Source organism: Nuphar pumila, chromosome 9 (genome assembly GCF_984573655.1).
Source record: "Nuphar pumila chromosome 9, dmNupPumi1.hap1.1, whole genome shotgun sequence".
NCBI lineage: Eukaryota > Viridiplantae > Streptophyta > Magnoliopsida > Nymphaeales > Nymphaeaceae > Nuphar > Nuphar pumila.
The window spans coordinates 4,227,605-4,250,158 of NC_143257.1; the positions used below are offsets into that span (position 1 = coordinate 4,227,605).

The following is a 22,554-nucleotide window of genomic DNA, read 5'->3' on the forward strand; positions in this document are numbered from 1 at the left end:
ATATATATTTTTAACCTTAAGTTTCTACTTCTTAACCTTAAAAACAGGTTCTTTTTTTTTTCTCTTATTTCCTTCATCTCCTTCTAACTGCTCTAAAAAATGATCATTTAAATCTTGTAAAAAAAAATGAAGACCCATCCAAACCCGCTCTTTTGGGGCAGAGATGGAGGACATGAAACAGATAATGAACCAAGGATGAAAGGTAAAACTTTGAGATGGAGTGGGGGTGGAGAGCTTATTCCCCGCACCTAGGGATGGCAGTTGAGCGGGGCGGGGTGAGGGACAAGGTCTCCACCCCCGCCCCGCCTCAAGATTAGAACCGCCATCCCCGGCGGGGATGGATTTTAACCTCCACCCCCGCCTTCATCCCCATTTCATGTCTTCCATCCCCGGTTCAAACGGGGATGAGGCGGGGCGGGAAAAAGTGGCAGGGATGGGGATGAGGCGGGTGGGGAAAAGGGTACGTCCATCCCCGAACGGGGATGGATTGTAACCTTTGTCCCCGCCTCCATCCCCGTTTCATACCCTTCATCCCCGGTCCAAACGGGGAGAGGCGGGGTGGGGTGGGGCGGGGCCCTGCTTTCCCCCAGTCCACTGCCATCCCTACCCGCACCCTCGCTGGTCCACTGCCATCCTTAATAAGCACTTTGCTTTTTGCTAAAAAAATAGATTGAACGTTTTAATTATTGTTTTTTTGTTAGAAAAAGTCCTTGTTCCTTGATTTGAAGACCAAGCCGTCTTTAAAACATAATTTGTGAAGTCAGGCAGTTAAATATAATAATTGAAACATTAAGTAGCTTTTTGTAAATTATTCTTTCATAAAAACAAGCGCAAAATCTAATCAGGCACTATTAAATTCTGTCATGAAATTCTTAAATCTCCACATTTTTCTTTTCACTTTAGTTTTCCAAAAATCTCACAAGAATTAATTAATTTAAATAAAAAATAAATAAATAAACTAAAAATATATGCGCTACGAAATCATTTTTGTAGAGGCTACTTTCAATTCCTTCCGTTGTTCAGATTTGTAGTTTATTTTAAAACAATGTCAAAAATGTCGTTCATTTATTTTTCTGTAAAAAAAAAAATTTGTTATATGAAAAAAATCTTTGAAATATTGGAAATTTTGAAAGTCAAAAATTTAAAGTTCCTCAGAAAATACAAAAAATGCTTTTATTGTATTAATATCGTGATAAAATGCGATATTTTTAGAATAAGTAATATTTTAAACTAACGTGCCAATTTAAAGTCACTCTAACTTAAAAGTTCGACCGATATTTATCGTTTCGGCGCCCACTCTCTTATATATTTTAAGTGTGCAGTGTTCCAACTGCTCGTCTTCTCCGCCTTCTTCTGGCGCCGGGAATTCCAAGGAAAAGAAATCCCCGGAAAACGTAAAAAAAAAACCTAGAAATCGACTTAGGCGAGAATCCCGTCGGAAAGCAGAAGATCGTCGATATACTAAAGAAGCAAAACCCGCTAGGAATCAAAGTTCTCGTCTCCTATCGGCTTCCCGATTTCATGTTCGAGAGCGACAGAGGATGATTTTCCTCAGAATCGGACGCTCGATCGCTAGGTCTGCGCGTTCCAGGATCGAAAAGGTGGGATTTTTTTCACCCGTAATTCGTTTTGTAGGTATTCTTCTTCTTTTTTCCTCCCACTGTATCTGTTGATTTGTTTGGCCTCTGCGTTTCTTTTGCTGCTTCTAGACCAATTCTCTAGCTGGTTATGGCGCCCGCTGCGTGTTGATGAGCAATCCGGTGCCGGAATCGGCACGGCGCGAGGGGTTTCCGGCGTATCTTTATCGAAGGGATGCCGGATTAGGGTTCGCAAGGGGTTTTTCGACGTCAATTGGAGGTGCGGAGAAGTTGTCTCAGAACTCGCACCGTCTCACCAGTTTCGTTAATGCGAACTCGATAATTGTGCGAGGATTCTCTAGCGAAGCTCCGAAGAGGAAAAGTAAGTCTAATGTTTGTGGATTTCCCTTTCTTGCTCGTTTCAAAAGTATGGATCTGATCGGACCATTTTCTGTGCAGATTATGAGAATTTTTATCCGAAAGATAAGAAAGAAATTCCCAAAGGAGACGAGCGGAGAAAATCGGAGTCTAAAGGTACACTTTTAACGCAAACAAATTTCTTTTTTTTTTCTCGGTATGGAAAAGATCCTTTCTTTTCAATTGACGCTGATTGCTAGGTGTTGAATTAAATATTTGGCGTTTAACTTATACGTTTTTTTGTTATATTTTGATTTGTTTCTACATCCATATATAGTCCTTGTTGGGTGCAGTTTCCTTTTAAGAAATTCTTTATTCACAGTGGTAAATTTTTGGTACAAAGTGGACGCTCTGACATTCTGTTTATCATCTAATTGAAATACGATATGACATCCAAACTTTATGTGTTATGCAATTCATACAAATAGGGACAAAATAAGGGTCAGTGTTTGTTTGATTGCTTGCAAATGAAGGCAATGAAGAAATTCCTGGTTTCTTCATTTATAATATCAAAAGTGCAATACCGTTCTCGTCGGCAAAAAAATTCTAGTAAGTTTTTTCTTTTTTTTTTTCAAAAAGTTTTTCTCAGAAAAATATCGAACTTTTTAAAATTTGAAAAAAATATAAAGAATAATAAAGAAGATAAGACATGATTCTTGCAAAAAGATAAAGAAACAATTAGAAAAGTTTTTAAAATATAAAAGAAACAAAAAAGATACTTAAAATACATAAAAGAAGATGTTTTCAAAAATATCAGGAAAATATTGAGATATTTTATGTTCTGGTGATATTTTGAAATATTGAGAAAATATCGCTGATGTTGAAATGCTGATAATATTGCAATATTTTCAAAATATCAATGATATCGGTGGATATGCTTGGAAGTTAGGTCTGGTTTATGAGCTCTGTGGCTTGTTCCTCAAATTAGAGACTCGACCAGGTTCAGTAATGGGCCAAGTTGCAGCTTGATGTGGACATTTTTGTTGCTTGTTGCTATTTGTTTTCTTGAATGGTGATGTCATTGTCGAAAACTGCGGGTGGCTCCGATGGCAGTTTCTTATTTTTAAGGAGACAAAGTGAAACATCTGTGAAAGGACACATACAGTCTCAAAGACTAGCCAAGAAAGGAAAAGGACAAAAACCAGAATTATATTGGATTCAGTCTGCTTGCTAGCACCTGGAGTAAAACTGGTTCCTGTCTGTCAGCGCCTGTCTGTGTGGAATAGCATATGACACTTTTGAAGAGATCTTTCTGATCTATGTCCCAAGGATACTCCATTTTTACTCCACACAGTATTCCCTTAGATACTAATTGTATTGGAAAACTTCATAAAAATGACCATATCGCAAGATCCACAGCCATATCCATGTGACCGAGTTTCTGAATTCATTATTCCTTTCCTGACATAAGTTCAACAAAGCAGATCCTGGTCTCCACTCTTACCTCTGTCTCCCTCTATTAGTGATCCTTCCTCAATGTAAAGGAATGTCATCTCATCTATTTTGTATCCATCTCTGAGTGAATATGCAAAGAATAAAATCACATCTTGAAGGCTTCATTGCATTGATTACAATGTGTTTTTCACGTCCTTCTTATAGTTCAATGGTTGACGAGAGGTTCCTTGATAGTTGTTGGAGAGAGAGAGAGAGAGAGAGAGAGAGAGAGAGAGAGAGAGAGAGAGAGAGAGAGAGAGAGAGAGAGAGAGAGAGAGAGAGAGAGAGAGAGAGAGAGATGCATAAGGTGTTGTTTCAATGAAATCTCAGCAGTGCTTTGTTAATCTTTTTAGGGTAGGGTAGACTATCCAATGATATTCAAACAAAATGAAATCTATTCCCAAGACATGTTTGGACGAATATGGTTTAGTGCAGAAAAAACATATCAGTTCCAGCCAGATCACCAATTACAGCCTTTGGGATGGATGAATTGAACAAAAACCATCCAACTTCTTCCTATAATCTGGATTTCTTATGCCGTTAAATTCTACAGTTTGCTCAGGGGAATAGGGGAAAATGTGGTGCACTTGATTCCACCCGACGAGAAACCAGCTCATGTCCATCAACCTCCTTAAAAGATTTTTTTTCTTGTCTCAGTCATTGTCATCCTGTGAACTTCTGTTTATTTATTTGATGTAGCAAATGTTAGTTATCCTTCATTTATATTTGTAAATATAATGAATATATTCTTTATAGAGCCATTAAGCAAATCAATCTTTTAAATAAAATTTTTTATAACTTTTCTACAGATGACTCCAATGCAGATGAGCATGGAGATTTTCATGACAGCTATGTGAAGCAATCTCAAAATTACCTTGCACCACTTTTGTTTCTTGGATTGATTCTTTCATCTTTTTCTTTTGGTCCTAATGATCAAAGGCAGGTGAGTGCAATTTTTAGTCTCTTTTGGCATTTTACCTCTTTGAACTTTTTTGGTGTTGCTCTACTCCTTTTTTAGGCCGTGTGGATTTGATTAACCTGAGCTATGCTAAATGTGGTTCAGGCTTTATTGGTTCCCATACTCTGTAGGAGTTGGGTTTCTCCAACTCAGTAAATTTCAGTTTCATGCATAGGAAATATGTTAGATGTGGCCAAAACAGTGGAGCAAGTGTCGTCATCAAGCTTCCTTGTAAAAGCCCAAACTGTGGGGTTGCACCACTTGGTGGAACCTTGGCATGCTTAACTTTTTTCTCTTTTTCCTTTCCTATTATTGTAGAATGTTACTGACTTGTCATTATTTTTTATTTGGTTAAACAGAACTGTTTTGAGCTGTGAGTACACTATTCTGAAATTTCCTTGTATACAAGCTTTTAAAATATGTAATTGGTGGATATACAATACTCTTTTCCTTTCTTTTTTTTTTTTCCAATTCTCTGGTCGGGAAATGTAAAAGTGTAAATATGTCTTGCTGGTTGTCCACTTCTTAATTTGTGTATACTGGGACATTGAACATTTGATAGCTTATTGTCGTATGCTGCTGGTTTGAGTAGATCAAATCACTAAAAGCTGACACTAGGCCCCTTGAATCCAGCTTGATACTTTGGGTGATTCGTGAACCATCAAAACCTTTATGCAACATAGATTGTTGGTTCTTAACCCTCTTCAGAAAATGAAACTGATAAATTATTGGTCATAATCAAACCTATTGGAATACACACATACATACGATATATGTGTGTATGTAAGTACACACATATTAATGTATGTATGAATGAACTTAATGAATGTATGCATGTATCATCTATGTATATTAAAGCTGGAGTAGGGGCCGCACAATGCAAATTTAATTTGCTTTATGATAATTTTGCAAATGACAATTAATGTTTTTTTCTTAAAATGGCATTAACATTTTCCTCATGGGTTAAAGGTGTTAAATAAGCTATTTAGGAAGTAATGCACGTTGGTTGGCATCAAGCAAAATGAAAGAGTTAGAGAGACCAAACCTACAACACACACACACACACACACTTTTAGAAATCCACATGTTGTACCCTTCATACCTGTAGTCATGCCTATGTGACATAGCTAACCAGTAAAGGGCGAGGGTATAGTTCGGGATTGTTTGGATAGGGGGTCTGAAATGAGAATCCTCATGATCTCAAGAATATAATGAACCCTTTTGACGTGGAAAAATTTGTGTATCTTGAGCCAGTCAAAAATGGGAAATGTGAATAGCACATGGCTAGGTGGTCATGCATTTTTGTTGTTGGCTGACCCTTCAGTCCTTATTATTCTGTTTTTTTTCCTTTTTCTTTTCGAATTTGATGAAACCTTCAGATTCTGTGGAAGTTCCTGAAATGCAGGAACTCTAGGAGGGGACCTTGGAGTAGGATTCTCAGGGGAATCCTTTACATTTAAACACACCCTTAATGTCATGCATAATTTGATAATGAAGTAGGATTAATGCAAATAGGCATGTGAAACCTTGTAGAAGATGTCAATGGGACGTGGAGAGAGAGGTTAAACCAGGGGAATAGATGGTGTGTGTGTGTGTGGAGGTAAGATAATGTAGATTATATTTCACCAAATCAACATGTTGCTTTCCTGTCCATGTGCTTGTTTACTTGTTTGTTATCTGTATTCTGATAAATTTTGTATACATTGGAAGCTGAGATCTTTTTATTCTTTTGGGTTTAATTCCACATATGCCACTTTCTTTAAATTAGTGGAAAAAAATATTTTTGCTAAAATTGCTGTTCGATACCTGATGCTTTTATTTTCACAGATAAGTTTTCAAGAGTTCAAAAACAAGCTTCTAGAACCTGGTTTGGTGGACCATATTGTTGTTTCCAACAAATCAGTTGCGAAAGTGTATGTCAAGAGTTCTCCATCCATTAAAAATCCAACCAAGGATGATGATATACTGGGACACACAACTGACACTCCTGCTAGTAGGGGAAATACTAGCCATTATAATTATTACATTAATATCGGTAGTGTTGAATCCTTTGAGGAGAAGCTGGAGGAAGCCCAGGAAGTACTAGGCATAGACCCGCATGATTATATTCCTGTAACTTATGTCTCTCAAGTGGTTTGGTATCAAGAGTTGTTAAAATTTGCTCCTACAGCTTTGGTGCTGGGAACCTTATTTTATTTAGGAAGAAGAATGCCTGGTGGATTTGGCGTGGGTGGTAGTGGTGGAAAGGGTGGCCGTGGAATATTTAACATTGGAAAAGCTCATTTTACTAAATTGGACAAGAACTCCAAGAACAAGGTATGTAAAGGACATTACTTTCTGGCTCTTCATTGGTTTTCTTTCACTGCCATGATATGGACGGGGAGATCTTACCACTTGGAATCCTGTTGTGATTTTGCCTCTTTCTTATTGTTGATTGTGTGATCCTTTGTGCAACATGTTTTTCACTATTAGCAGTTTCGATCAGCTTTTCTTTGTGTGGCTTTTTTCTTTCAAATGGCTTCTAGTTTTCTGAAGGACTTCTAATACTTTGTGCATCTCTTGTCGGATTAGGTATTTTTCAAAGATGTAGCTGGTTGTGATGAGGCAAAGCAAGAGATCATGGAATTTGTGCATTTCCTGAAAAATCCAAAGAAATACGAGGAATTGGGAGCTAAAATTCCAAAAGGTGCTCTTCTTGTTGGTCCTCCTGGCACAGGAAAAACTCTTCTTGCCAAAGCAACCGCAGGGGAATCAAGTGTACCATTTCTATCCATTTCTGGTTCAGATTTTATGGAGATGTTTGTAGGAGTTGGCCCATCCAGGGTCAGGAGCTTGTTTGCAGAAGCTAGACGATGTGCTCCTAGCATAATTTTTATTGATGAAATCGATGCAATTGCCCGGGCAAGGGGACGCGGAGGTCTCACTGGTTCCAACGATGAACGTGAGAGTACTCTCAATCAGCTGCTTGTAGAAATGGATGGATTTGGAACAACTTCTGGTGTTGTTGTTCTTGCTGGCACTAATAGGCCAGATATCTTGGATAAGGCTCTTTTAAGGCCTGGACGATTTGACCGCCAAATAGCTATTGATAAACCTGACATCAAAGGACGCGATCAGATATTTCAGATATATTTGAAGAAAATAAAGCTTGATAACAGCCCAACATATTATTCTCAGAGATTGGCTGCACTTACACCTGGGTTTGCTGGAGCAGACATAGCTAATGTTTGTAATGAAGCTGCTCTTATTGCTGCAAGGAATGAGGTCTCACAGGTTACCATGGAACATTTTGAGGCTGCTATCGATAGGATAGTTGGTGGTCTGGAGAAGAAAAATAAGGTTTGTGGATTTCAGCACTTGTTTGAGCAGTTGGCTCAACTTTTATATGATATCACTAACTAGTTTCTCTGAATCTAAGTTATATCTTGGCCTACATTTGGGCTTTCAGTTTTTTGGGCTAGTATCTGCATATTTCATATAGATGGGATGGTGACTGTTTCCCATGTAGGAAAAAATCCTTTTGGTGCCGCATGATGAAAATTTGAAGTTCCATAACTTGCCTTTCAGTTAGAGAAGTTGTGTGTTGTTGGCACCGTGTTCATCAGTTCAAGGAATTTCCAAATAGTTAATTTCCTTCTGTATGTGCTTAGGATACCATGCTAGATGCAATTGGAATATGTCATTTTTAATGTTTGAATTATTGTATGCTGGTAATACCTTCTAAATTCTGTTGGTGGCTAGAAGTTACAACTGCCTGTATAACCAGTCTCTGCATCTCTCTTTCTCTAAATCTTCATACTGAGGTGTGTACCCATGTTTATGAATATTGATTTAAGTGTTTTATTTGAAGCTATTGCAACGTGTCAGGTTGGTGGAGTTAAATTCATGCTTTCATGGTTGTATTTGCTTTCTAGAATTGTGTTCAGTGTTCCAATTCCTATTGCTTGATGATTATATTTGACTGGAGTCATGGCTTTTTTACTTTTCTTTATTCTGTTTAGTACTTTGCTTTAAATAAGCGCATATTTTACCATTTGTACTTGTGCAGCCATATCTTCTTTTCTTTTCTTTTTCTGTTCAATGCTTTGCTTTAAATTGTGAGTTTGTGCACACATTACGAACACATAAAGATATTTATGAAATCCCTGGTGGAAGTTGATGTTGTTGATTTTTCAGGTTATCAGTAAATCAGAACGCCGAACTGTTGCATACCATGAATCAGGCCATGCTGTTACTGGGTGGTTTTTGGAGCATGCAGAGCCTCTGCTTAAAGTCACAATCGTCCCTCGTGGTACTGCAGCATTGGGATTTGCACAATATGTACCAAACGAGAACCTCCTGATGACGAAAGAACAACTCTTTGACATGACTTGCATGACTCTTGGTGGTCGTGCATCTGAACAGGTATGCCCTATTTTATTTTCTTTGATTTATATTTTGGCACCAGTATTATGTGAAGTATTTGGCACTAGCCATAAGTTTTTTAATTCTACTTAATTTGCATTGAGAATTCGTATTGAACTTTGTAATTTCTCTGCTAATTTTTCTTTTTCTTTTGACATGAAATATTTCGTCTCAAGTGATCTGCTGATCAGATTCTTGTTCCTTAACGAAGATTGTACTCAACATTGTTTTTTAGTCTAAAATCATTCACGTATTCATCGGTATCGTTTAATCAACAGCTTGACAGAATAGCCAGTTGAATTAAAAAGAAGAGTGACTTTTACACTTTAGTGAAAAAATCATTTTCAGATATTTTAACTGGTTATTTGTGTCTTTTAATGTACGAAATTTAGCTAGACATGCCACAAAGGGAGGGAGTAGTGCCATTTTGAAATAGTGTTGTTGGGGAAAAACAACAGTTTTGCTTGCTATGTTGAAAATTATACTCTTTTATCTGGAAAACCATCTTAATGGAAAAATTCCTAGTGTTTGGATATACGTACTTATCCAGATAAACAGGATAAGCTGAGAAATTGCATTAAGCTCTATAACACAACATCCCATCTTATCTCATTTATCTAGATAAATGGGTGCATCCAAACATCGCTCAAGGTGATGAAAAAAATCCTGGTAGTGAAATTGTTCACATTCTTGTCTCGTATATTTCTAATGAATTTCAAAAACCCTTGCTTTTGGGTTTAGTTATCTGACCTTCATATATGACCAGAAAAGGAAAAAAAAAGTCATTTCAGGTGCTTGCTCAATGAGAGACATCTTATATAGGTGCTCTTGCTTGTAGGTTCTCATAGGGAAGATTTCAACTGGTGCACAAAATGACTTGGAGAAGGTGACCAAGATGACATATGCTCAGGTTGCTGTTTATGGTTTCAGTGACAAAGTGGGGCTTCTCTCATTTCCGCAAAGGGAAGATTCGTTTGAAATGACGAAGCCTTACAGCAGCAAGACGGGAGCGATGATCGATAACGAGGTACGTGAATGGGTAGACAAAGCTTACAAGCGTACATTGGCGCTGATTGAGGAGCACAAGGAGAAAGTGATGCAGATAGCAGAGCTGCTGCTTGAGAAGGAGGTTCTGCACCAGGATGACTTGGTGAGGGTGCTTGGGGAGCGCCCTTTCAAGCCAAAAGAACCAACAAACTATGACCTGTTTCGGGAGGGTTTCCAGGTAGAGGAGGAGAAGAATCAACAGAGTCAGCTGAGCATTGTCGTAGAGGATGACACACCCTCGCTGGACGGTACGGTGGTTCCTACGTAAAATGAGGGTGTGTTTGATTGCTTCAGATCTTAGGACTTGAGATAAACGTATCTTCTGGCCTGATGCCAGGCTACTCCATCAGGCCAGAGATCCGTGTCTCTCTTTTACATGTGAATCTGAAATCTACATGTTGTGTCTATTTCTACATTCAGGGCATGTTTGCTTTGGACAAAGGTTGGGTGAACAATCACAGTTGAGAAAGTAGAAGCAGTGATTTTTGGTCACAAGTTAACCTTGTGACCAACTTTCACAAAGATTAAAAGAAGAAACAATCACAACTTGTACTTTTCTCATGTTTCACTAACCTTGAGAAATTGGTGTGATTGTGATTTACAATCACAGGATCTTGAGAAAATCCAATAATCATATGGCATTTCCAACGTGCGGTCAGTGTTTATTTTACTTATGATCTGTACATGGGCCTCATGAATTAGAGATCCGAGGTATTCGACATGATATTTCTCATTGGTAAAATAATTTGTAAAGTGTAGCTACATTGATTCTCAATCTAATGTTTCTAGTGAGCTGATGGTTCACTCTTTTTGAGTAAGCTGCTCCTTGCTTGTGCCAGGCTCCATGAATTGGATTTATCACAGGTTGAGGGCTTTCATGTTGACTGATTCAAGTAGGGGTGTAGCTGGGTCCGTTCGGATGAGGTCGGGGTTTGGTCTCATTAATTGAAGCAAATCTATAAATTATACCCAAAACCTGGCACGTTAAGCAAATCTATAAAGTAGGTTGGGATATTATACCGACCTGAATAGGCCATTTTTTAATAAATGTAAAAAATGCTTCAAATTATTTTTTAGTATTATTTTAATGATTTTAACATGTGTCACGTTTTTATTGACACAAAATATTTTTTTTAGCTGATTCAGAATGATTCACTTTAAAATCGGTTTCGGCCGATTCACCTGAACCGTTGGCCAAACGATTCAGGGCCGATCGAATACTGACAACATTGGTCTGATGTCCTTTTACTCCCGTGTCCGTGTGACATAGGTAAATGTTAACAGCTGCACTCTCTCATCCTATGTCACAAAGACACATGGACAGGGATTCTACTTGAAAGTTCAATTTTTTTTTGGAAAAAATAGGACACTATGACACATTTTTTTATTTTTTAATCAATAAATATTGAAAAAAAAATTATTGAATACAAATAAAAGCAGAATTTAAGAAAGAGAAAAGGAAAAAATACTAAATATACATTGTTCAACCAAAGGCCTACATTTACGAGAAAAAGCTTTCACATCCTCTTTTTTTTCTTTTTATTTAATTTCTCAACTCACATATTTATATAGGTATATGATCCAAATAAATAATCTTTATCTAAAACTAATATGAGAATTAATCAAGATAAGATATATTTTTGGGGATTACAATTGCCTTCGGAGATAAATGTCAATCTTGAAAATTGCCATTTATGATTGAAAATATTCTTTCATATTGTAGTAGATTTTAACAATAAAAAATTATTTTTATTGATATTTTAATATTACAAGTGCATTTTTACATAAATAAAAAAAATACTAAACTAATATTAAAATATTCACTGTACATGACTGCGTGTGCCTCTCATATCACCCATTCCACACCACCATAATGGCGTGTCCATGTGACATAGCTCTCTACATCCAAAGGTGATATCATATGATCATTATTCTCATATGCAAGGTGGCTAGAGTGTCCCTCCCACATTTTAGAGTATAGAAGTAAGAGAGTTGAAAAATACTAAACATACATTATTCAACCAAAGGCTTACATCTAAGAGAAAAATCTTTCACATCCTTTTTTTTTATTTAATTTTTCAACTCACATATTTATATAGGTACATGATCCAAATAAATAATTTTTATCTAAAACTAATATGAGAATTTATCAAGATAGAATATAATTTTGGGGATTATAATTGCCTTCCGAGATAAATGTCGATCTTGAAAATTATCATTTATAATTGAAAACATTCTTTCATATTGTAATAGATTTCAGCAATAAAAATTATTTTTGTTGATATTTTGATATTATAATTGCATTTTCACAGAAATAAAACAAAAAAGTTAAAAAATATATTAAAGTAATATTAAAATATTCTGTATATGACTGAGTGTGCCTCTCGTATCAACCAGTTACACACCACCAAGATGGCGTGTCCATGTGACATAGCTCTCCCAATCCAAAAGTGATATCATATGATCATTATAGTCATATGCAGCATGGTTAGAGTGTCCCTCTCACATTTTAGAGTATTGAAGACAGTGGAGAAATACTACATTGTTCAACCAAAGGCCTACGCCCATGAAAAAAAGCTTTTACATCTTTTTTTTTTATTTAATTTCTCAACTCACATATTTATATAAGTACATAATCCAAATAAATAATTTTTATCTAAAAACTAATATGATAATTAATCAAGATAGAATATAATTTTGGGGATTACAATTGCCTTCCGAGATAAATGTTGATTTTGAAAATTGTCATTTATGATTGAAAATATTCTTCTATATTGTAATAGATTTCAACAATAAATTTTTTGTTGTTGATATTTTAATATTATAATTCACAAAAATATTAAAAAATATCAAACTAATATTAAAATATTCACTGTATATAACTGAGTGTGCCTCTCGTATCACCAGTTACACACCACCAAGATGGCGTGTCCATGTGACATAGCTCTCCCCATCCAAAAGTGATATCATAATCATTAAACTCATATGCAGCATGGATAGAGTCTCTCCCTCCCACATTTTAAAGTATGGAAGTAAGACAGAAAGTAAGACAGTGATGGCGTTCAATTGATATCGCCACCCAATCAAGTTCGTGTAGATGAAACAAATTGTACAATATTCCATCTATCAATGAAGGCCATCATTATTGCTTGTTTTACCTTGCTGTCTTGACTCTAGAGAGAGAGAGAGAGAGAGAGAGAGAGAGAGAGAGAGAGAGAGAGATGGCAGATTCTTAGAGAGAGAGAGACTGTAAATGGCAGATTCTTGGGCCACCCTTATCATCCTCGAAAAAAGGATCTGGCATATGTGGGATATTTTATGGGTTTTCACTTCTGGTAATTTTGGTAATTGCCATTTCCTTTCTGTTTGCCTTTACGTCTTTTGAGAGGCCATTCATTCAGACTGTAAGGCTCTTCTTACACATAAATTTACTGAATATTATGTACAGAGTCGCTGCATGGTTAGCATGCACCAATCTGCCTAACATCCATCCATCTTGGCACTTCTTGAGATGGCTGCAGTGTCCATCTCAAGAAATATCGAGATGGATGGTCAGCAGTAGTGGAGCTGCACGCCGCTGCATAAAAAATGACCTCGAAATTTACTACTCAAGCTGAGGTTCAGATCCCAACGATCAGTTTTAGTTTTCTACTTTGGAAAATTGTGCAGGAATTGAAGTGGGAAAGTGGTTATTTCAAAATCTTAAGAATTCAAGATGCCAGAAGCCAATAGGAAATTGGATGAAAAAAAACCATGAGAAATATATGAGACAACCTTATGTACATAAAAGTTGAGATTCTCAAGAGAATTGAGATTTATAAAGAATCAAGATTCTTGAACATAAGAATCAGGATTCTCAGTCATGAGATTTTAGATTCACATATAAGGGCTTGTTTGTTACGCCTTTCACGAGTATTTGCATAAATTTAAAAAAAAAAATCCTGCCAGCTGATAATTTTCATGATAATGCTTTCGTAAGAAGGGAGGTATGAAAGGACTCGTACGTGAAAAGTGGCAAAAAACTAGATCCCACTTGTGCCAGCACAGTACTTTTCTATCATAATGTTTTGATATTTGTTTCACTCTTGGGGCTGGTTTGCATGTAATGAAAAACTCTTCTTTTTTGCGAGAACGCATGCATGGGCATGCATTTTCGCAGGGCCCAAAATGCCAAAACAAACATGTGATGGTGAATTTGCATTTATGGGCATGCCAAAATGCACGCTGGACCCCTCTTTTCTGCGAAAAACGTTCCCATGGGGAGGAGTCTGATTCTGTTTCCACAGAAGATGTGTGCAGCTTTTTCTTCCGTGACATGCAAACACGCCCTTAATGAGAAAGGAAGGAAAAAAATTTCTCATGGAAATTGTATGAAGCAAACATGTCTACAATTGAGATACCCAGGAATGAGAACCACAGTTCTAATGATTAAAAAGTCTAGATTTTATTCATTATAGAAGTTGGGATTCCAAACTACTTCTCACTTCCATTCTCGCATGATTGCTAAAATTTGAAAGAAAAAGGAGTCATTTCAGGTTGGCCATTCATTCAAAACCTAAGAAAGATTCTCTTGTGACTTTAATTTCTTTTTGTTTTTTTTTCTTCAAAAAGGCTAGCAAAGTGTCCCTAGTGACAGACACTTCCATCGGATTCTCACATTATAAAGGAATACTCAGAAGTGTGGGTTGTTTGGACTCAATCTGACACCATAGAAGTGATGTGCATCAAGATTGTTAAATGCGATGAGGCGAAGCGAGGCGTTGAGCCTGCGCTTCGCCTCTGAGGCGTAGCGAGGCGTTGAGCCTGCGCTTCGCCTCTGAGGCGTAGCGAGGCGTTGAGCCTGCGCTTCGCCTCTGAGGCGTACGCCTCAGGTACTGAGCCGTACGCCTCTCACAACATGAGACTCTCAAGTATCCGTGGTAAACGAGCCTTGGAAAGCTGAAACCCCGATAATACGTATTCGACTGCATCAGAACGATATCGGATTTGGAAAGCTGAAACCCCATATGCAAATAATCAGATTTCTTTTTTTATATTTACCTTAGGCGCATCACTGCAATGCCTCAGTACCTTGAGCGTGCGCTTCGCCTCTGAGGCGTAGACTGATGTGCATGATTGATTTAGTAAAGATAAGCCATTGGATCATGTTTTTTTGACTTCTTTTAATTGAAGAAATTACAGTTGAATATATGATTTTGCCCAAAAGACCTGTTCATGCATCAGAATTCTGTGATGCAAAGGCTGATTTTTTTTTTTCTGTCGCAAGCGCAAAGACCTAGCTGCGCTGGCTCTGCCCATGGGATTTGAACCTAGGCTGCCCGTCAAACATGTAGATCTTTAGTAAATCAAACATGCAGATTACATTTACCGTGTCAGATCGAGTTTCAGCTCCTTGATACCGTGTCCGTGTGCGTACCAAAGACTTAAACCTTGACGTGACCAAAACAACGAACAGTTTGATTCCAGCCGTCCATCGAATATCCGACGCTTCAGACAAAGTAACAGGTGGGCCCCCCTGCCCACTTCGAGGAAGAAGGCGGGACCCACTCGTGGCACTTTCTAGAGCGCAGCGACATGCGTCATCGCCGGAGCAAGCGAGGCCTTCTCTCTCCGCGTTCTTCCAGTTGAGCGAGAGAGAGAGAGGTCCTCAACGGCTTCCCCTATTTAAGGCCGATTCCCTCTTCTCCCTTCTCGATGAATCCATCCTCTTCCGTTTCTGCGGCTCTCTCGTCGTCTCTCGTTTTGTTACCGATCTCTGCGGATTGAGATTCTCGAGACTCGTTCCGTTTTTCCCGCTCTGAGAATCGCCCTTCTGATCGAGGTAAGCTTAGTTTGATTCTTCTTCTCGTTTTTCTTGTTTCTTATTTAGATCTTGATTATTGTATTTTCAGTTTTTTTTTTGCGTGTTTATTGCTTTGAAATGGACGGAGATTGTGTTTCTTGGGTTTTGACGAGTGCGATTGAAAGATATCGGGTTGATTTGTGTTCTATGATGCGTGATAATGTGATTCTTGGATGAAATGGGGTTGTTTTTGCGCTTGTAAGATGTGAATCTCTGTGGATCTTGTAAAGTTGCGATTCAACTGTAAGTTTTGCGCTCGGAACTTGTTTTCCTGATGATTTAGAATTTCTTTCTTTTTTTTGCGATCTTTTACTGTTTTCTTTTGTTTGTATATAGAGTTTGTTGTAGCAGAAAGAATTGCAAGGATTTCTTATGCTTGTTTTCTACGGATAAGCAGAATCGTTGTAATCTGGGAATTGTATTCTCATGATTTCTTTTCTTGATGTGAAAAAATTGAACCTAGACTTGCTGTTGTCGCTATACATCTTTTAATGCAGGATATTTTCTTATCTGTCTGTCTCAATGCTAATTTTCTTGATTATTTTTGACGCTCAGAAATGTTGAATGCTATACAACCTAATAATTTATTTTTTATATTTGTTTGCTAGTTTGGATTTGACTTCCTTTTTTATCTAAAACTGTTTAATTGATGTGAGAAGCGTGTATGAATCAAAACTCAGAAGAATTAGATTTCTTGTGCTAGAATTTCCCCCTTGGAATGTTGAATTTTTTAAGTATTTCTATTTCACATCTAATTATTGTTCTAATCTTGGAATTTTTCCTGAAGTTTTTTTTTAATAGTAAATATTTGATCCTTTGAGATTTTCAATTTTCTTCGCTATGTGTGAAATTTGAGCTGGTGTTGCGGCATACTTCATTATTTATTTCATTGCTTGGGGAACTTTTTGGCCTTAGTTTAAGTTAATATTTTCTACGTAACTTTGGGAGTTAAGCCTTCACAATTTCTAAGTTAGCTTCATTAATTTTTGGTCTTCCCTGATGCAGATCACCTTCAAGAATGTTTCTTCTGTTTGTGAAACTATTCATGCATCCATGTTATGGTCAGTGTTTTTGTGGCATATGAATTCTATATATACAGAAGGTGCCTAAAAGTGTGTTGCAAGGCTAAGGATGTTTCTTCAATTTTCTTATTCTTGGTGTGTGTTGGATATTTCAACCCTCATCCTCATGCTTATACATAAATTACTTGCATGAAGTTGTCTCTCTGGTATTCAGTGATGGAAAAATAAGATGCTGTCACACGAGCTAAGTTCATGAAGAAGCATTATGACTTATTTTGCTATGCGTGCATTTACAGACTGATATTATTTTTTCTATATTTCAACTGATTTTCTTTTCCTATTTTTTAAGATTTGGCCACTATTTTCTTTATTTTTATCCTATTCCAATCAAAATTTATTCTTTCTTGTTCATTTGTTTTCTTCACTTGGTGCTGTTTTCTTCCTGTTGTTACTTGAATTAGCACAAGTAGAGGAAATCCTCTGATTTTTGTTGAAATGGAATTTTTTTTCCCTTTCTAATTTCCATAACCATTAGATTAAATGAAGATTAATTGGATGTTCCCCTTTTTTCTCTTGCAATTTAGTACAAGAGGGGAATTCTCTTGAAAACTGTTATTTGTGATGGTCTCTTGAGTGGTTGAATTCTTGATTGCCCTCTGCTCTAGTTTTGATATGATTGGAAATGTTATGCTATGAGGGACCACTTTCCCCACTCTAAGGTGAATTGATCACATAGTTTATGAAGGTCAAGAATGGGTGCTAGACAAATATGAGTGATTGTCTCATTGACGTTTTTCCATTTCCTCCTTTTTTAGGATAATTCTCAAGTTACAAGAACTGTTATTAGGAATTCAGGCATATGAGTTGTTGTTGTCTAAACATGAAAAGATATCGTTGTGCCTTGTAGCATTTACCAAGGCATCTAACAGTGAAGTGAAGTTTTCCTGCCTATGCATTCATTTTTGTCTCTGTTATTTTTTACTTGTACAAGTGTTTCTTTATTTTATCCAGCTACTCTTACAATTGAGGTTCCAAGCCTTTTCCTTACACTGATCTCTGCTCCATAGTTGTTTCATCCATGCAGCCTGTTTTGGTCTCTGTCTTCTTATTTTGTTTGCTACTGTATTTTTGCATTCTCCTGCAGAAATGATTCAAATATTCTTCTTGGTATCATTGTCAATCACTTATATAACTTCAAATATAAAGTGCTATTTGCTTTTCCACCCAGGGGTCTTGTCTTCTCCATGTTTTTCTTGGTCTGTTTGCCTGTGGAGTGCAGACTAAGGCATGTCTTGTCTTGCGAGTTGTGTAATTTCTGGTGTAATTGTGTTGGTCCAGTTATATGTTAGTCATGGTCTTTATAAGATTTGTGTGTAAGTTACTCCAAAAATTGACTATGTTTTTCCTCAATGCTTAGAAAGTAGATTGAAAGGGCAAAACACAACATGTCTGGCGTGAAGGATCTTGATGCCAATGAACAAGAACATACGGAGAACAACAACGAGTCTGCAAGCGCCAATATAGATGAGGTATATCACTGCAGAATCTCATCTGCTTGGTTTTCATTGTATCGTGCTTTTTGATTTTGCATGGACTAAGAATCTTTCTTTCCTAGGAGGAAATGATCAAGAAGAAGTATGGAGGAATTTTACCCAAGAAACCTCCATTGATTTCCAAGGTATCTTTGTTCAATTAAATTCTCTTACTAGATATTTGCCAGGAGATATTATTTTCTTAAAGTTTCTTCAGCCATCGTGCTTTCTTAAAGTTTCTTCCCTCTTTTTAATTTTCCTTTTTTGGTTCCTTTCATTTTGGACCGTGGAAACTTTATATCTACTCATTCTCTATAAACCAGGACCATGAACGTGCCTTCTTTGATTCTGCTGATTGGGCCTTGGGAAAGGTATTTCCTGTCTCTTATTGGGTATTATCTGCCATAAGCATCTTTAATGATACATCTTATATGTTTTAAACTTATCATGATGAGCTGTCTAATGTTCAAAACCGACAGCAAGGAGCATCTGGGGATCAAAAGCAGGGACCACCAGAGGCTCTTCGGCCAAAATTGCAGGTATGAATGTAAAACATTTGTTCTATAGGTGCTCATTTTAATTCTCAAATAAAACTTGCTAATCCTAGTCACTCATGTTTTCTGAAGAATGGTCCTGAGTGTAGGCAATTTGGAAAATGAATTTTCGCTGAACTAAAAAATTCTAAGGTCATTTCTCTGTTTCTTTAGAAACAAGAGCTAACAAGGGGCACATGATTGAAGCTTTCAATTGAATAGAACTACAGATGGATTACAATACAAGGAATATGCTGCTCTTATAAATTAGAGTAATTTTACAAAAAAATACCTAACTTATCTGGTATTTGCAAAAAGCTGGCCAATGTTTGGACTGTTACATTCAATCTCTTTACGTGAAAGCATTTAAAATACCCGCCTGAGGTATAGAATGATATTTTTGCCTTTTTTAAATAAGAAAACTCACCTTATGTCATATTATGGTCTTTTCTTAAACAAATCAATGATGAGCACATTTTAGTCACTTGTTTTTTCTAAACAGAGGTCAACTGAATGGTTTTAAGCCTAAGTGTCCTTGTAACATAAGTTATAAAAGTGGGCAGTTAGACGTAATTATGGAACTATTTGGCAGCTCTCTATAAGTAGCTGATACGTTAAGTACTTTTTGTAAATTACTCTAAATTATACAAGCTTGACATGCATACATGGTCTAGAAATTAGTTCTATGGCTATCTTAGGGATTTTCTTCTCTTTTCGTGCTTTGATATTAAAATTAAATAGAACCGAGTTGCAGAGACTGCTTTTTTGGTGTGTGTGTGTGTGTCTGTGTGTACTAAAGTTGGAAGTGGGGTTAGACTGGTGCAGGATGCAAAATGTCATTTGACATGTGAGGGGTTTAAGATGCGAGAGCGAGGGGTATGTCACAAGATGAGAGGTATAATGCACATGAGAGGGAGGGGTGTGACACATGATAAGATAGAGTCCAATTAGGACAAAAAATAGGAATTTTAAATTTAGACTGATACTTAAAATGCTCTTAGGTAATAAAATAGGAAAAGAAACTGAAAGCCATTCAGATGAATACAATCTTTAGGGAATGGTAGTCCTATCATCAGAAACTAGTTCCTGTGTGTATTCATGTCTATTTGCATATTGCTTTTGGGTAGACGGTGACTGTTTTCCATGTTAAGTGGTGAAGCGTGGAACTAGGGGTCCAAGAAATTAACAAATTATTCACACTTGAGTTCTAGATCAAGTTCTTTGAACAGTGAACATGCTCCTCATCTACTTGTAAGGGTACATGTTCAGTTGCATGATTGCATCACATATTAGCATCTCAAATATAGAACACATGAACAAGTATTAGACAAGTTTTAAGGTCATCTTGTTTTGTTTGAGCATCTATTCTTATTCAGTGCATCACACATTCTTTTATGTGTGGTTTGTAGCCTACACATCAGGAAGCACGGCCAAGGCGATCTGTTTATGCTCCTGCTGATGGAGAAGGTAATCAGTACTTTGTTTTTTAGCATTGCTTGTGTATTATTGTATTAATGGTTTCTTCAAACTGTATTCCATATACAGATGCAGGTGGCAATTCTTCAGATAATTCAAACTGTAATGAGCAGTAACTGAGGATCATTCTTGTATTGTGAGCTTTCTTTCTACTTGCTGAGGCTAATGATTTTTCCTGTACCATGCCGAGTCTTTTCCTACCCTTATGTGCACGAATAAGTGATCCTAGGCCATGTGATAATGATTTGTAAAATGTACACTTCTATGAGGGTTTTCCATGTAACGATTTTAGTAGCAGTTTTATCGGGTGGAAGAGTATGGGAGCGAGGCTTTATTGAGTACTTGATGTAGTATCATTGGTTCTATATAATCGGAAGACTTTTTTGCTTTGTTACCACAAGTGCTCTTTCATATTGTCTGGACTTGATTTCATTGTGAAGCAAGGTGATCAATCTTCTTGGAACTCGAAAATGACATATTCTAGTGTATAGCATTGAACTACTTGCCTTTTGTGTGTTGAGTTTCATGTCATTTTCTTCATTAAATGAAGAGTCTTTTCCTTAAGCTATTTTGGATGAATAACCTATTGACATGGAACTAGTAGCCATATGTGTGAAAATGAGCAGTAGGAGAACTAGTCGTCATGTGTGAATGAACAATAGGAACATCGATGTCAGTTTCATATTTGTTGTGTGCATATATGTAATCATACCTTTGTTGTGGGTGTTTTTTATTTATTTTTCATATTCTACTCATTGTAATGTAGGCTTACTAAAGTGTTGGAAGTAATAATTAGTGCAACCCAATAACAGCCTTCTTTCTTCTTCTCTCCTTTATGGATTCACTTGAGATGGTATCGAGAAAAAATCAACAAAATAGGATTGGACGTTAGAAGGTGAAAATGCACATCTGGATAGGCATAAAGATGATTGAAGGTTGGAGAGGTGGGATATGAAGACTGGAAGATGAATAATAATCCACAAGTCTAATTTTGGCTACTTAGGTTTGTTGAATAAGGAATGACCGTTAACCTGGCAAAGTTGATGCCAAAGATGCATGAAATTTTCTTTAAGCAAGTGTAATAACTTATGAGTGGCTAAGAGTTGAAATCATTGGGGCAAGGGGACAAGTTCATCTAAGCATTTCACACAGAGATGCAACAATTTCAGAGGATGTGAAAACGAAAAAATATGGAAAATGGTACAAAACTTGTTCGACTGAAGAGGATAAAAGCAAGAGCAATCGTGTGCGACAGAGTTTCTTATGTCTTTACATCTTGAACATGATAATGTAAGAATTGCTATAGTTTATAGTGGTTTTTTTTCTTTGACTTTGACCTTAGTTGAGATTATGGCTGAAGAGACAAATAAAGTAGAGTTGCATATGATGTAGTGTTGGTTGCAGTGAGATGTTCTACTCTATACCATTCTGACATTGAGATAGGGATGGCAGTGGAACGGGGAGGGGATGGGGGACAGGGTCTCCACCCCCACCCCGTCTCAAAAATTCAACCTCCATCCCCGGTCCATCTCCGTGGCGGGGGGCTTTGGACCTCCACCCCCGCCCCGTCTCAAAATACTAATCCCCGTCCCCACCCCCGCCTTGTCCCCCGTCCCAGCCCCATCCCCGTCCCCGTCGTTTTAGTTGAAGCATTAAGAGTCAGCAGAAGAGAAGAATGTGCTGGGTAGAACTTGCAATTTTTCCATGTGATTAACTGGCTCATCGTAAAGAGATCTAATCCCGTTCCTAAGCCCCTTGTCTTCGCAGATTTTTTAGCATAACCGTGATCAACGAGAACAATGCTCCCGTGGAAGAAGAAGAAGACGCACCGATACACATAGTGATGTCATCACAAATTTAGAGGGAATTTATTTCTTCGTCATGAAACTACGCGACAATCAGATGTATTGGTAGAGAAACTTGGTTTTTTCCCAAAAAAATAATATCAATAGCATGAATCCCCCCAAAAAAGTAGAAACGTGAATCGGAAAGAGGGAACACGGGGAGCATCGTAAGTGTATGTACCTCAGGGGCGGGAGGCGGGTCATGCTTTTGAGTTGTGGAGATGCATCTGTGTTCCTCCAAGGTGATGGCGGCGGCCAGGATTCCTCCCAATGCTGCACCAACAAGACACTTCTGAATGTGCGTCCCATTGTGAGAAGCGAGATGATGATTAATAGCATGAGACATAAAAGGGGAAAGAATGGAGACAACCGTTAACGAAGGATGGATCATGGAAGAACAAGTTTGGGGCTTTACCTGTGCGATCACGCTAAACATGGCGGGCGAAGAGAAGACTTTTGGGTGGATGG

The 22,554-nt window shown here is 37.4% G+C and overlaps 2 protein-coding genes across 3 annotated transcripts; both read left to right on the forward strand.

Moving 5' to 3' along the window:
* Positions 1-1,382: 1,382 nt before the first annotated feature.
* On the forward strand, positions 1,383-10,655 carry LOC149828249 (ATP-dependent zinc metalloprotease FTSH 8, mitochondrial-like). The gene is made up of 8 exons (XM_090016796.1): positions 1,383-1,601; positions 1,710-1,959; positions 2,037-2,111; positions 4,238-4,371; positions 6,214-6,702; positions 6,958-7,725; positions 8,563-8,790; positions 9,629-10,655. Exons 1-8 carry the CDS (start codon positions 1,542-1,544, stop codon positions 10,103-10,105), a joined length of 2,481 nt encoding a protein of 826 aa, XP_089872922.1. The 5' UTR covers positions 1,383-1,541; the 3' UTR covers positions 10,106-10,655.
* A 4,768-nt stretch (positions 10,656-15,423) lies between these two features.
* Positions 15,424-20,636, forward strand: LOC149828250 (uncharacterized). 2 transcript variants are annotated; one of them, XM_090017473.1, is made up of 7 exons: positions 15,424-15,658; positions 18,119-18,230; positions 18,317-18,379; positions 18,557-18,604; positions 18,713-18,772; positions 20,176-20,233; positions 20,312-20,636. In XM_090017473.1, the coding sequence occupies exons 2-7, from the start codon at positions 18,147-18,149 to the stop codon at positions 20,356-20,358; spliced, it is 360 nt and encodes a 119-aa protein (XP_089873599.1). In that variant the 5' UTR covers positions 15,424-15,658; positions 18,119-18,146; the 3' UTR covers positions 20,359-20,636. The 2 variants fall into 2 exon arrangements, with proteins under 2 accessions (XP_089873599.1, XP_089873600.1); XM_090017474.1 differs by lacking the exon at positions 20,176-20,233 and having other exon boundaries at positions 15,425-15,658.
* The last annotated feature ends 1,918 nt before the right edge of the window (positions 20,637-22,554 follow it).

Excerpts from the sequence above, each read along its gene's own strand:
- LOC149828249 (XM_090016796.1), top strand. The coding sequence starts at position 1,542 with ATGATTTTCCTCAGAATCGGACGCTCGATCGCTAGGTCTGCGCGTTCC. Across the intron at positions 7,726-8,562 it reads GTCTGGAGAAGAAAAATAAG|GTTATCAGTAAATCAGAACG; the intron begins GTTTGTGGATTT and ends TTGATTTTTCAG. Across the intron at positions 8,791-9,628 it reads GTGGTCGTGCATCTGAACAG|GTTCTCATAGGGAAGATTTC; the intron begins GTATGCCCTATT and ends TCTTGCTTGTAG.
- LOC149828250 (XM_090017473.1), top strand. The coding sequence starts at position 18,147 with ATGTCTGGCGTGAAGGATCTTGATGCCAATGAACAAGAACATACGGAG. Across the intron at positions 18,380-18,556 it reads AACCTCCATTGATTTCCAAG|GACCATGAACGTGCCTTCTT; the intron begins GTATCTTTGTTC and ends TCTATAAACCAG. Across the intron at positions 20,234-20,311 it reads TGCTCCTGCTGATGGAGAAG|ATGCAGGTGGCAATTCTTCA; the intron begins GTAATCAGTACT and ends TTCCATATACAG.